General features: G+C 37.9%; 1 protein-coding gene across 1 annotated transcript in view; it reads left to right on the forward strand.

Moving 5' to 3' along the window:
• MINDY4 (MINDY lysine 48 deubiquitinase 4) overlaps positions 1-14,898 on the forward strand; it is a 79,515-nt gene that overhangs the window by 34,943 nt on the left and 29,674 nt on the right. Inside the window, exons 6-13 of the mRNA XM_067530399.1 lie at positions 618-676; positions 1,175-1,284; positions 2,999-3,115; positions 4,784-4,872; positions 11,913-12,014; positions 12,708-12,771; positions 14,131-14,196; positions 14,457-14,524. Coding sequence (XP_067386500.1) covers positions 618-676; positions 1,175-1,284; positions 2,999-3,115; positions 4,784-4,872; positions 11,913-12,014; positions 12,708-12,771; positions 14,131-14,196; positions 14,457-14,524 — 675 coding nt within the window. The remainder of the gene's footprint in view (positions 1-617; positions 677-1,174; positions 1,285-2,998; positions 3,116-4,783; positions 4,873-11,912; positions 12,015-12,707; positions 12,772-14,130; positions 14,197-14,456; positions 14,525-14,898) is intronic.

The raw sequence follows: 14,898 nt of genomic DNA on the forward strand, positions 1-14,898 counted from the left end.
GTGAATAACAAGCCTGTGCTCTCTTGGAAAAACTGACTATATATTTAGGTGCCTAACTTCACAGCCAAGTTTGAAAAAACTAGCCTTTGTTACCATGGACTTATTTCTATGAAAGTTTAATTTGCTGATGACACAATTTATAAATAAGGTCAGTATGTGAGCCTGCACAACTTACATCCTACTTACATTTTATTTTAAGGATTTAAGTTGGATTTAAGGGGTGCCTCATGCCTCAAACTGGCCCCCTGCATAGGAGTGAATTTCGTCCCTGGGTCCCAATCCTGCACGCTCAGTTGTGGGCACCCAAACATGCTACTCAACACAGATGTTAGTTAAGTCTCCATGAGGGTGTGGAGTTCTGCCTATGCATATGAGTTTGCAGCATCTGAGCCATAGTGGAGTTACTTAAAGTGACACAAATAGATCGCATTGTGTCGCAATGCGCAGACTGCTATTCCGGCTTTAGTGATCATCTATCATTTTTTCTATCTTTGAAAAAATTGATTTTGCCCTAATAAGGTTCAATTGTTTATATATTGTTTAACCTGATCTTCTGTATTGCTGTTTCATTAAATGTGAACCTTTGGTAATTTGTTCTTTAATTCATTTTAATTTAGAAAGACTCCATCATCCATTTCCGATAAAAGCAATCAGTTGAAAGATGTCCTAGAACTAGGTATGTCATGTCGTACTTCGCTTTGGTCTATCGCTCAGATTTTTCACAGCAAATAAAATGTAACAAAAATGTGCATATAATGGTCTGTTTTTGATCAAATCTTAGTTGATTCAGGGAACACATAGTTGTGTTTTAATTTTGTAGATAAGATTGTGCACTTGTCCCAATCCCAGTTTAACTTTTAGATCCCAGACCACAAAAATACAACTGGCAGTTAGGACATTTAAACAAGCAAATAATCAGCTTTCTTTTAATTGTCCCTTGAACAAATTTAAAACAAAATCGGTGGGACTTAATAAACAGTGGCTCTCCTGATCTAATTTGTATCATCACTTTTCAAAGCAGAACCATACTCGTAGCGTGTTAAAGATCAGGGGTATTAAAGTCCATTGGTCATTATGATAAACCACTAATAGTGGGTTGCATGGGGGTATTTGGAGGGAAGAATTTGGTTCACCAGACAACAACCTGCATATTACAAGGTTTCTTCTCTTTCAGTTGATGTCGATGATGAAGCAACAGTTGGGGAAGTTAATAGGATCCCAGAGCTTTCAACACTGTATACGCTTGAAGTAGTATCAAAGGCAATTGATATTGCCCTAGCAAAAGTAAGAAACATTTATGATGATAAACTCATTAAAATATGTTTTTTCTAGTGAGTAAGCCAAAGCTACAATAGGTTTTGTTTTTTACATTTAGTGAATGTGAGATTCATAATCCATTAAGTCCCAATAATCATAAAAGTTGCATATTTACATTTCTTTGTTAATGGTTCCAGTCAATTGCGCATCTTTGACTTGTTCTGGTATTTAAGCAGTTATTTCAAAAGCCGTTTTTCTGGGGGTTAGAATGAGGAAGGAGGACTATTGGGGTCTCTTATTGATATTCCATTGACTTCCATGTGACCTTGGACAGCTCACATTTTTCCATTCTTCATTTTATGCATTTGGGAAATGGGAATAATTGGATTTACCTTCCTCACAGTTATATTATAAGGCTTTGTTCCTCAGTTATTTTTTGTAGAGTGTTTCAAGATCCTTGGATGAAATTCACTATACAGGTACAGTGGATTGTTATTATTTCATAAAATATGTTTAGGTCAGAGAAACCTCACAAACAAATAATTTATTTTCACTCAAGGCCTAATAATCCAATGTCATTGAAGTCAGTGGAAACACTCCTAATTGACTGACTTCAGTTCATGATGAATCATGCCCTTGGTGTATTGGTAATTTATGTTTTTGAGTGGGAAGATGTGGACTTGTTCATTAGCACACCTGGGTTATCACTAGTTGTGGACAAACTGGTTTGGATAAAATAAGAGTTATTCTGTACCTTCATCTCTCTCTCTAACTGAAACAAATTTACATGTTTACCTATCCTCCAAATTAAATCTTTCATGAGGCTTACTGTAATTTAATTAATTTGTTGCTCCCTCCATTTTCTCATTCATTTTTATCTCTCATATTTTGGGTGGAAGCAGAAGTATCTACATACCATGTGAAGGGCCGTTCTCATAGTACTTCCCACTCAGCCAGAACTAAATGCACCACAGATCTCATGAGAATGAATGCCAACCTGGTTTCTAGACCAAAGGAGTCTGAATAAGTAGCCAAACACTGAAGGAATCTGATTCTTATTTACATCCATTTACACTAACAAAACTCTATTGACTTCATGAAACTGCTCACGATTGGAGTCAACAGTCCAAATTTGGTTGGAGCTAATAGCTGAATTTGATAGATTGCTGCATGCCCCAAGACAAGTGTTATTCGAAATTTTGAATAACATCTGTCTTATACCACCACCTTTGGTAGGTGAAACAGACTGTCTATTCTGCATAGTATGCCAGCTAAGGTCCTTCTCTCACAGCTTAGATGTTATCCCATTGGATAATATCTTTTATTGGGGTGTAGGAAACTGAAAACTCTTCAAGAAAAGTCCTGTCAGTCCATAGCAGTAATCTTTTTTTCAAAAACAGTAAAACATATTATTCCTCTTGTAATTAAATCTGAGGCTGACTTCTGTGAACTTTTCAAGAAGCACCATTTATCCAATGAACTACGGAAAAAAGCTCATAATGCAGAGCAACACATAACAATATGTACTGAAGGAACATTGCAGGAAAAGGAAAAAATGACCCCTTTTCAGTGGAATTGCCCTGCTATTTACAGTATTTATATAACAGAAATTAAAAGGGTGGTTGTATAGAGTTAGTCATCCTGGCACACGTCTCCTTTCTTATTATAAATTATGGAAAGAAAAAATACCTATGTTTTGGATTTGTTTTTAAAATGAGAGCTTTTTTCCTTTTTTTTTTAGGAAATAAAAAATCTTTTGTTTGGCTCAAGCCTTTGTTGCTTCAGTGAAGAATGGAAAATACAGAACTTTACATTTAATTGTATACCACAGCTAAAATACGGCATTGTGCAAAAAAAGGTACAGTAAATGACTTCCTTACAAGCCTAATGATCTTAGCCTTTAACCTAAAGTTTTCAGAAGTTGTATGTTACATTAAGAAAAGAAACCAACCTTTTTAAAAAGATACTCTTTTTTCTTTAATGTTACTGGTTGGTGAATGGAACTTTACTACAGAAAGCTGCAACATAACTAAATCTTGTAAGGAGAGTTGGGCTAGAAGGAAAACTTCAAAGGAAAACTCAGGGTGTTCCAGGAAGTATTAGGGAATCAGTGGGTGATACCTATTCCTTTAAGTCAATGCTGAACCAATGCTCCAGCAATGCTTTAGGAAACACTCTGCTACTAGAGGTGCCATCATCCAGATGAGGTCTAGAACATCTTTGGTCATTAAAATTCCTATGGAGATCAAGAGAAGGGGTGTAAACTCCAGGATTCTGGTTACATTTGTAAATTTCAAATGAATACTGTATTTTTCTCTTCACTTCCTAACTTCACTTCAGTTAACTGGTTGTGTAGTCATGCTTTACAGTGTTAGTTTCTGTGTTTCACTCCAGTTATTAAACCTTAGTGGGTCTCAGTGATATTAAACAGTTGCTGTGTTTCATGTACACTTTTAATATTGGGAGCTTCCCCTGACAGGCTGAAAGAAACCCTGCTGTTTTCCTGAGGTCAGTTTTCCAAAGATCCACTTATTAGTTATGTAAATGATTTATTGAGAGTGAAGGGGGGAAAACGTTTCTGTGCTAAATATTTGTTCTGGATGAAATGCATGTTTTATCTATTATTTACATTGTGATAGCCGCTAGAGTCCCCATTCAGGGGTTGGCACCCCATTGTGCTAGGTGCTGTACATACCTATAACAAGCAACAAAATGAAGTTACTAACTAGATAGAAATTGCATAACTGGATGCAGTTTAAAATGTGAGCTTGTGATGGGTCATGACTCTCTTGGACTTTGACAAAATAGTGGATTAAAGCCCCTTATATACTTTAAGCACTGTTGTGGTTGACCTGTTTTTGATAATGGCAGCTCACTTTAATGCTTGAGTATATAAGGGGCTAGCTCATATATTTAAGAATGAACCTGAGCCTGAAAACAGTAATGTTTGCACAGAGAGGCTTTTCATCTTCCCGTGACAGTGTCTGAATGAAGTCCAATTAGTGCACAGCTTCCTTCTCTCCCTGTTATTCTCTGTATATTCCCTATGTAGAGAGCCCACACAAGACATTTGCACCACTGACACCCTATTTTGAGAGTTTAAATGGGATTTAATTCATGGATAGGCTGTGCAGAAGGGAGCGGGAAGCTCTGCATAGGGGTTGATTTCACCCAGCAGACCTTCATTTTTTTTCATCTTCAGGCTAGGTGCTTGTTCAAGGGACATTAGGAGGAGTCTTTTTGCTTGATGGTGGAGGAGATAAAACTCTTGTCCTTGACATCATAGATGTTTGTACAGTATGTTCTAGGCACTTTCAGAGAGAACACAGAGGAAACAAAACCCTAATTAGTAATGCTGACTTTTCAGTTGCTTGAAAAAGCAGCACAATGCTGCAAATTCAGTAACCAAAGCAGAGAGATCAAAGGATGGCTTAAATTTGGACGAAAACACATTGGTTGTAAAAAGTTCTCACCAGCATCAAACAGGGCTAGTTGTTTTGTTCATCCAGTGTATTATTCACTTTAGGGAGGCCCATGTGGAGTATTGGCTGCGGTTCAAGCCTGCGTCCTGCAACAACTTATCTTTGAAGACAGTAACCAGAATAGCGATGTGCGGTAAGTCAACAGCTGACGCCAGAAATATTTTCCATTCTAAATAGAACTAAAACTGTGTCTTAGTGTGGCCAGAAAGAAGCCTTGACTCTGTTGCCATTGCATTTTATATCCAGAAGAAAGTGTCAACTGATTTACTTGTGCTCCTGGAGACTAACAGAAGTTGCCTTTTAACAGTGGGTTTTGAAGGCTAGCTTTTTGTTAACATAGACGTTTCTTGTGATCAACCAAGAACCATTTAAAAAAAGAAACCCTGAATTATGGCTAACGTCAGTTACTGAACCTGCAGAGTCCCATGGTGAAGCAGTGATTTGAAAGAGAAAGCAATCAAGGATTGTAAGACCATGCTATGCAGGGGTCCTTCATGGCAAGAGAAAACCCCAGTGAGCTTGTGAAAAGTTAGTTATACCCGTTCTTTTCCTTGTTGGTGCAGCTAATTTTACACAGTTAAAGTCCCTAATAGGATTTTAAAATTGTATATGTCTTTTAATTACTTTACACTAAAATTACAGGATATTGATAGCATCAAGGGAAAATTACTTAGGGCAGCTGTGTTCTAATAAACTCAATGTGCACGGCATTTGTGTCTGTGCTAAACAGACAAATCTTATTCACGGTGGGATTTTATCCTAAGGGGACTTTGGCACCTAGACATTTTTTAAAAAGCTTTAGTGCCTATGTGTATGTTTAGGTGCCTAAACACCTTTAAAATCTGGCCCTAAGGCTCTTTCTCTTCTCACGGAGTGAAATCCTGGCCTCTTTGACTTCATTAGGTCTAGGACTTGGCTCTGGCAGTGTAAATGGGTTTTAAAGTGAGCGTAAATGTAATTTACTTCCACTTTAAGATTCCTTTTCCCTGCCAGAATAGTGTAAAGGAACTAAGGATCATTAACATGAGAAGGAGAATCCACACCAGGTCCATATTGCTGCTGAGTGCTACTTATGGAAATTACATGTTAAGGTTTTCTGCAGTAATTGAGATGTAATATACAACTTTGAGTTTTCAAAGGGCAAAAATTATGATTTGACATAAAATGGAAAGAATTGACAGTTGAATTGTTCTATGAAGATATTTTTGGATCTCCACTTCCAAATCTCAAGGGGTATGTCCTCAAAGTGAAACAGTGATTGCACATGCCTCTAATTGCTGGAAACCTGGGATCAAATTATATGTTAGTCTACAATTGAAAATCTATTTCTGGATCTCATTTTATTCCTCATCTGTCCTAATGACACCATTAGTGCACAGATTGGTATAAATTAGCACCGCTGGCCAACTATGCCTAACAAAGGCCCAAAATGAAAATGCCATGGGCCAAATTATGCCCTCTGCCACTTTGGTGTAAATCTGCAAATCAATTATTAATTCCTCCACTCCCACAGTTGTGAAGAAGAAAAAAAAGAAGAGTTGAGGTTTGGAAGGTAACCCATTGTATTATGTACCCTTTTGAAAACAGGCTGAACCTTACATGTTGGATGATACTCACATTCTCTCTCTTTCTTAAGTAAACCAAAACATTTGCACATGCAAAAATTACATTGGTACATCCCCAAATGTCAAATACCGTTTGTGATCCCTGTCCTGTTCTATTTAGATTCTTATACTGTACTCATCTTCATGGTCCCAGCTCAAAAAGAGCTCCACAGGAATCAATACTTAGCAGATAAAATTGTTCAAATCAATAATCCTTGAGTAGATAGGGCTGGCACATCTCTGCTACCAGTAACATAACAGTAATATCTGGAACTTGAGCAGTAATCACCTTTAGAACGTTGTCAACCTGAGGAGACCCACACCTGCTAGTCTATCTATTGTAGACATTTGCACTTTGCCTGGCATTATAATATTTAGGCACCAAAAACTGGTGGGGGGCTTGAAAGAAATGTCCAGCAGGGGGAAGAACCGAACATGGATCTGGTGCTGACCTTTCAAAACATTCTTTTCTAACCAGAATCTTTCTTGGTTTAACATCACTTTTCTCAGTGATCTTTTTGTGACACTACTGCTAAGTCAGTGCTTTTATTATATAATATCAATTAAGGCAGGGGTAGTCGATTATTTTTTGTCAAGGTCCAAATTTCTTGGTTAAGGAACCATCAAGATCCAGACTCCAGAGAAAATAATTTAAAAAAAAAGATAATAAGTAAATAAAAAAAGATCGGGGTCCGTTCAAAAGCATCTGGTGGTCCGAATTTGACCTGTGATATGCCTATTGACTAACCCTAAGTTAAGGCATTTACATTGTTCTCTAATTTAAAAATATTACACCTCATTGGAGATTGTTATTCTGATTTGTCTTTAGATAAAGGTCTGGATATTCTGTCTGAATATAAGGGTTTCAATTTGCCTTTTTCTGATACAAACAATTTCACTATCTGACAGCCATCTCAAACCAGTAATCTAGGATACTTAGATAAACATATATATTGTGTATATGCAGTATAACCTCAGAGTTATGAACTAACTGGTCAATTGCACACCTCATTTGGAACTGGAATTACGCAATCAGGCAGCAGCAGAGACAAAATACCCCAAATACAGTACAGTACAGTACTGTTTTAAATGTAAACTACTTGTTTCATTCAAATTAAGATGGCTAAAAGCAGCAGTTTTCTTCTGCATAGTAACGTTTCAAAGCTGTATTATGTCAAGGTTTAGTTGTAAACTTCTGAAAGAGCAACCATAACATTTTGTTCAGCGTTACAAACGTTTCAGAGTTATGAACAACCTCCATTCCAAAGGTGTTTGTAACTCTGAAGTCCTACTGTATACACACACACACAAACACACACAGAGTATACACTGTAGCCTATTTTACACTCTGTTGAGCCGATTTTGAAGTTTAAGCCTCATTTTCTTGAGGGATATTGTCAAGCTCTTGGGTAGTTTCCTTGGTTCATCCCTTCATTAAATGATTTCATAATGGAGAGTGCACCATGCAAATGAGGATTTCAAACTAGGCTACTTGGTAGACAGAATCAGCTTTCACTAGGGAAAAAGTGAATTCTCATTAGAGATGATAAGGCAGAGACAGCTATAGCTGGGTAGCAAATTCATGTGTGCATACCTATATGGTCAGAAAGGTGGCACTTGCATCTAATATTCATAAGGCACCGATTAATAGCACATCTAGCCATACCTAACCTCAGTTTGATGTAACTAGCGCCGGGGCGCTGGAACAATTGTTATTGTGGGGGTGCTGAGAACCATTGAACCAAACTGTAAACCCTGCTTAGAATGGAAACCGCTTCAAGGATGCCCCCGCACTCTTAATTCCAGCACCTATGATTGTGCAGCTAAACATAGCAGTGATGATGAGGCAGCATGGATCCCAGTGCAGGCTAGGCACACAAGTACCTAGGGTTCCAGGTCAGCCTGTGCTGAACTACGTGTCACTGCATCTTCATTGATCTTTTTAGCCATGCAACCTAGATGAAAGTAAGTGTGGGCACACCTGCATGAGCTGCACTCACACTCCCAATTGCAGTTAGATGTACCCTGGGTGTCCTAGAAAAAACTGATGTCAAACATTAAAATCAAATGAAAAACCACCTCTCCCGAACGACCCAAATTAAAGGATCCCGGCTTTTAGAGTGAGGGATCCCTGGCACAAGAATCAACCGCATAATCAGAGGCAGCCACCTGACCAGGTGAAAAGAACTGATTCCTCATTCAGAGAAAGAATAGGGATGAACTGGCATAAGATGCAGAAACCAAGAGAACAGGGGAGGGGCCCAAAATCCCTCAAGGATGAGCCTCTTGAAGGGAATGTGGCAGCCAGTGAATGACTCTGACAGACCACTTCTGGGAGAGAAGATTCCAAGCCAACAGGGTATAACATCATGTTAGTTCCACAATTTGTGTTGCTTTGTTTCTTTATTTGTTATCAATTCTTCCAATTTTATCTTCTTCTTTTAACAATTCTGTCCGTAGCTCCACCAACTAGCCTCCCATTCAGAACAGACCTTTTTTTTTAAGTACACAAACAGTGCTCTACAGTGTTTTAATTGTGATGCCGTGCGTCAAAGTTAATCTTCAGCTTGGAGAAGGGAACATAGGAAATTTACTGTATTTTAGAAGGGACTGTCACTGGTTCCCTATATTACAGAATATGAGGGAAATACGATGGAAATCATTTCTCTCTCAATGCAGTGAGAAGATAAATTAGCTACAATGTAGGGGAAAACTATTAAAACATCGCAAATCGATTTCAATTGATATATAAATCAACTAAGAAATCAACTCATGGGGTGGCTCAGACATTGGTTAAAGGAGCAGTAAGAAATATGTAACAGTATATTCTCTGCCAGATCCAATGATGGTATATTAGTTGCTAACCTTTGTCCGTATCACAGATGCTTGACACCAGCATGAGGCTTAAATTCACTTTTAGAATTTCCTGCTTTGGAATCTCCACTGGAGGAGCATTTTCTGATTGTGAGGACCAAGAACCTAATTTCAGCCCAGAGGTCAATGGGAAATCTTCCTCCTTTTTCCAGGGCTAAATGTGGCCTCGACCATTTCAGAGGCTTGAACTCCCATGTTTAAGGGAAAAATAGAGTCCAGTATTTGGTGGTTTACAAAGAGGCAAGCAAGAAAGGCCCAGTGGTTAGGGTGCTATCCTTGTTCTTAGGAGACCAGGGTTCAACTTCCAGCTCCTTAGGCAAGTCACAGCCAGGCTTTTAGGTGCCTACTGGGTTTTTCAAAAGTGCCTGAGCAGGTTAGGTGTCTTAAGTTCTATCAATGACATCAATAGGAGTTAGGTGCCTCACCAGCTTAGTCACTTTAGAAAACCTACTAGGATCTACCTGCATCTTTAGGCACCTCCAGATCTTTTAATATCTGGCCCTTCATTTCACTGTCTTGCAATTTTCCATTTGTAAAATAGGGATAAGAGCACTTCTCTAATTTACAGGGTGGTTGTGAGGATAAATACATTAATGACTGTCAGGGGCTTAGATATTATGGTGATGGCGGCCATATAAGTGCCCAAGATAGATAGATTTTTTGCTTTAAAGTGGCTTCTCCTAGCACGGCTTATCGGGAAATTGTTCTCCTCTCCTCTTTTTCCTCATCCTCATAATTCAAAAGGATTTTATTTTTACATATTTGTGTATGAGAAGGGCTGCTGAAGTATGCAGAAATTCCCAAAGGAATTCAGGTTAACAGGCAAACTCTTTATCTTTATGGGCAGAAAGAGTAAAGGCCTTCAGGCATCTAAAACTTGAATAGCGAGATGGGTTGTTTTATTCATGAGAGAGGCATATTTTTCTTAAGATGTGTCTACCTAGGGTGGAAGCTGATTCTTGATCAGAAAAGGACAGGTGTCTCCATGGTTCAACTGTGTACATTTGCATCTTTCTCTACCATACGTGCATTTTCAAATACGTGCATTTTCAAGTTATTGATTGCTTCACATTAAGAATTAGGCTTCAGATTTCTTCAAGGTACATGAAGAAAATAATGGATTTTCTTATTGCTCCTTTACCTCCCCCATCCACATAATTTAATTTTGGCACTGCCCACAAATACCCAAATATCTCAACTAGAATACAAGAACAGATGTGAAAAGGCTATGGGCACATTTTTTTAACCTGAGTTCTCTCATCTATTAGTTTAGGTGCACTACATCATTCAGGGAGGGAAGAGTTTTCTCACTAAAGATTGTATTCCAGGCAGACACAGAGCTTAACAATCTGTTATTTAATTTTTGTTTGTTGATTTTTAGTGTTTTGAATTATTAGATTTTTTAATTCAAGTGCTGCAAATGTTTTTTGACCTTATCTCTCAGGCTGGCAGTGCTCTGAGACTGATATTGTCTAAAGCTCAAAGAGGGCACCCTTAAAACTAGTGGAGAAAGATTCCAAACTGAAAAGTGTATGATCTAGTGATTCGAGCAAGGGGCTAGGAATCAGGACCATTGGGTTCTGTTCGCAGGTCTGCCAGTTTCTCACTGTACAACTTTTGGTCCTATAATCACTCACCTCTCTGTGCCTCGGTTTAATTCATCTGTAAAACTGGAATAATATTACTCACCTCTCTCATGGGGTATTGGGAGACTTAAAGTCATTTTTGTAAAGAGCTTAGATATCCTTTGGTGAAAAGTGCTACACAAGTGCAGTTTATTGTATTTACAGCACCTGACATTGTAGATAAAGTAATTTAGTAGATAAGGATTTTAAGGCTTGGGCTGAAGCCAACAAAAGCGAAACCATTCAGAATTAGGACTGAAATGAAATTTGAAAGCCTTTTTGACTTATAAAGCATATTCAACATATAAAACAATCATATAATAGAATGTAGATGGAAAAGGTATATTGGGTCATCTTGTCAGACTTCCTGCTAGTGCAAAATTGTTCCCAAGGGATATTTACTTGTATTTTGACAAATCTACTTTTAAATATGCCTATTGATGGAGTTTGTACTGTTTCCCCATGAAGATTAATTCATAGTCTATACCTGTAGATCTCACTCCTTAAAAGTATTTTCCCTTATCCAGCCTAAATTGGCTCTTTCTTGATTTCAACACATTGATCCTATTATAACTTTTTATATTGTGCTAAATAATTCTCCGCCTCATTGCTTGACACCCTTCAGATATTTGTGGACTTTTATCATGATACCCCCACTCAGTCATTGCTTTGCCAGGCTCCACATGTTAATTTATGTGAATCTTTCCTTGTAAGTGAATCATGAAAAAACAGAGACCAACCTTTAAAGCCAGAATTAAAGATGGGAGTGTGTATCATGTATAGTGTCCTAGGCATGTTCTACCAACAATGCAAAGAGACTGTCCTACATGAGGCAACTCTACTGATTGATTTTAGACATCTTGTCTCAGATTCTCAAAGGTATTTAAGTGCATAACTCCCATTGATTTCAGTGGGATTTAGATGCCTAAATACATTTGAGGATCTGGGTCTTTGTACATACCATACCTTCTGTGTGCATTTGTGCACACTGAAACAGGAGCTGTTCACCTTTTCAGGGCTTGCTCACTAATAGTGTCAATTTTTGTTTCTCATATATCCAGAAACATCAGGTGCCTGCAGCCCTCAGATGCTCATAGGACCAAATGCCTCACCATTGCTATTGCAGATATTTTATGGCGTGCAGGGGGCAAGGAAAAAGCTGTGGTTGCACTGTAAGTTCGAGGAGCATTTTTGATTATCATGTGAAATTCCCATGTGCATATAAAATGATAGTTTCTGTTTATACACCTAAGTACCTATCAGGATTTATGAAGGTCAGTATGTATCTGTATAGTCCAAAAGGTTTTTATTGCTAATGGGCACATGCTTGCTGCAGTTACCTGTCCTAATAGTCAGTGAACTCTCAGGGTGACATCCTGGCCCCATTGAATTCCATGGGATAGTCTTTGATGAAAGTTTCTCCATATTAATCTGGAAGTGGTACTTTGCCAAAGCAGCTCACTGTGTCTTGTAATCATATTTTTAAATTATTTCTCACTGTGATGGGTCTCACAGAGGAGACTTTGAATGTCAGCTCTACTTTTGTTATAATATTATTGTTCTTATATTCTGTTGTAAGGAAAAATGTCAGTAAGTTCTGAAATCTATACCTTTCTTCTTTCTAGATAAAGAAATATGAACTGGTTAAGTGTAAGCAAATGTAAAGACTATTAAAGCACAGATAAAGTAATGTTAAAAGCTTATTTTGCCTGCAACATGAACTTTCCATGTGAAAGATCTTTTTTTTTTTTAATCTCACTTTTTTGTATTTAGTCTTCCAATTCATTACAGTCCATGGATTTCACTTTGTTGTATTGGTGGTTCTTCTAAAGTGAAGTGCTATTTCATTTAATTCTCTTCTTTAGGCCTTCAGGAAGGCAGCAGTTCACCCCAGCAGGAAAATACAAAGCAGATGGAATCTTTGAAACAGTAAGGTTTTATATGTAGTCTTACTGTAACATCTTATATACATTTTGTAACTTCACTTTTATACGTGCAATGTGCCTGATTGTCCCCTGTCTCATGAAGGCTTAGGTCTATTGTTGCCACTGTAATTACTCTAATTTACTCCAGTGTGAGAGGAGACTCAAAGAGGAAATGACATAATTGGCTCTCAAACTGCCACAGCCTCTAATGGGAATTGAGCTCTCTGACATCCCCCTTTTCCTTTCCTTTCATTCCCTCTCTCCTCCAAGACCCCAGGTAATAGCAGCTTTCCCATGGGTCCTTCCATAGCTCGCAACACTACGAGCATCAGAGAAAGTAACCTTGATTTTCCCTTCTTGTCCCTCCTATAATATTCCTTGTCCTTTGTTTTTTCTGATTAATACATAATATTAATTAATTGTAAACTGAGTACTTTTCACTTATATATTTCTTTCCATCTGAAGGTCGCAAATTGCTTTGCAAACAATAATGAATTAAGCCTTACAAATAATACCTCTTTGAATTAGGAAAATATTTTTATGCCCAGAAACTGAGACAGAGTGGGGAGAAGAGGCCTTCCCACAATCACACAGGAAGCCCATGGCAAAACTAGAAATATAACCCAGCTCTCCTGCCGCTGAGTCCCAAGCTTTGGCCCCAAGAACATTACTCCCCTTAAAACCAAGGAGTGTAAACTAGTGATAAAGAAGAATCAGACACTTTTGAAATATAGGCCCAGTTCTGTGAACTCTCACTAACATTTAACTTAAATAGGGTAACTCACAGTTGTAAGCATTACACATAGTGGTAAGTGTTTGTAGGATCAGGTTCTTAGGTACTACTTCACATATGGTAGCTTCTAAAAACAACTACCCTGAATGGCACAGACCTATAGGAGCTGAACTACCTGGTCCTTTTCCGCTCCCAAAATGTGTATTCCTAACATGGCTACAGGAATTGTCCTTCTTCCCACAGACCATTCTTAAATTAATAACGCACTTCCATGCCAGAAATTACACATATCAGGAACTAACACTTTAAAAGAACTCTCAGAACATATGAATTTTATAGCTAAAATAGGGTTTAAAATGCATTATTTTAGTAAATGGTGTTGTGGCTGTGTTGGTCCCATGATATGAGTGAAGCAAGGTAGGTAAAATAATATCTCATCAGATACCTACGTGGTCTCTCTCATTTTAGTACCATCGCTAAAAAAATGAGAGTTGTGGACATCATGAGCTTCACTGGATCTGAGCTGAGGATCTGGCCAGATATACAGATTTTGGTTGCTTTAATTCAGACTTGATTTATACCAGCTTATTGTTATCTCTTTTAATTGCATTATTTTACATTTTGTTTCAGCTAATACTACATAATGTCACAAAATATGAAGATCTGACCATTTTTCTTCAGCAGAATATTCATCAGGTATTGTGCATTGTCATTGTTCAGCTGATTCTTTTGCAATATTTAACATGTTGGTAGAAAACTGCAGAAACAGCATTTTGGGTATGAGACTGATGTGCCCAATGTTTGAAAAAGAGGAAAGACCAAATTCAGACTGTAACTTAAATGGGAGTGAGCCTTAATGACTTCATTTGGAGGTGCATCTCCTTATGCTCGTGGTAAAAAATGTATTCAATAAACAAACAAATGTAAATACAGTGGAATTTTCTTTTTCCCCCCAGTTTGAAACTGGTCCATTTGGATGCATTCTTCTTACCCTGTCGGTTATCTTTACGAGATCTATCGATCTGTGAGTATTTTTATATTCCTGTTTCATAAACTTCAGAATTGCCTAAGTCATGTGAAAGTTGTAACACAGTCATGGAGTGGTCACCCTTCAAAACTTTCTAGTTTCCATAGACAGTGCCTTACACCACGAAATACTATTAGCTCAGCATTTACAGCATTCTAAGTGTTTTCTCTTACAAATATAGGAAATAATGTCATTATTAACTGAGTCCTATGTCTGGCCATATCAAAAGCTCAATAAACCAATCAGAGGCTTTCTGTTAGCTTTGGATCAGTCTCCTAGTGTATAACTGACACGTTTTTAATGGTGTCCACTGTGGAAAGAGTTCTAGTAGAAAGATGCTGAGCCCAGTCCTTTGGACCACATGGAGCCTG

This window comes from Emydura macquarii, unplaced genomic scaffold (genome assembly GCF_026122565.2).
Source record: "Emydura macquarii macquarii isolate MOO-44397 ecotype Brisbane River unplaced genomic scaffold, CSIRO-AGI_Emac_v2 contig_3080, whole genome shotgun sequence".
NCBI lineage: Eukaryota > Metazoa > Chordata > Testudines > Chelidae > Emydura > Emydura macquarii.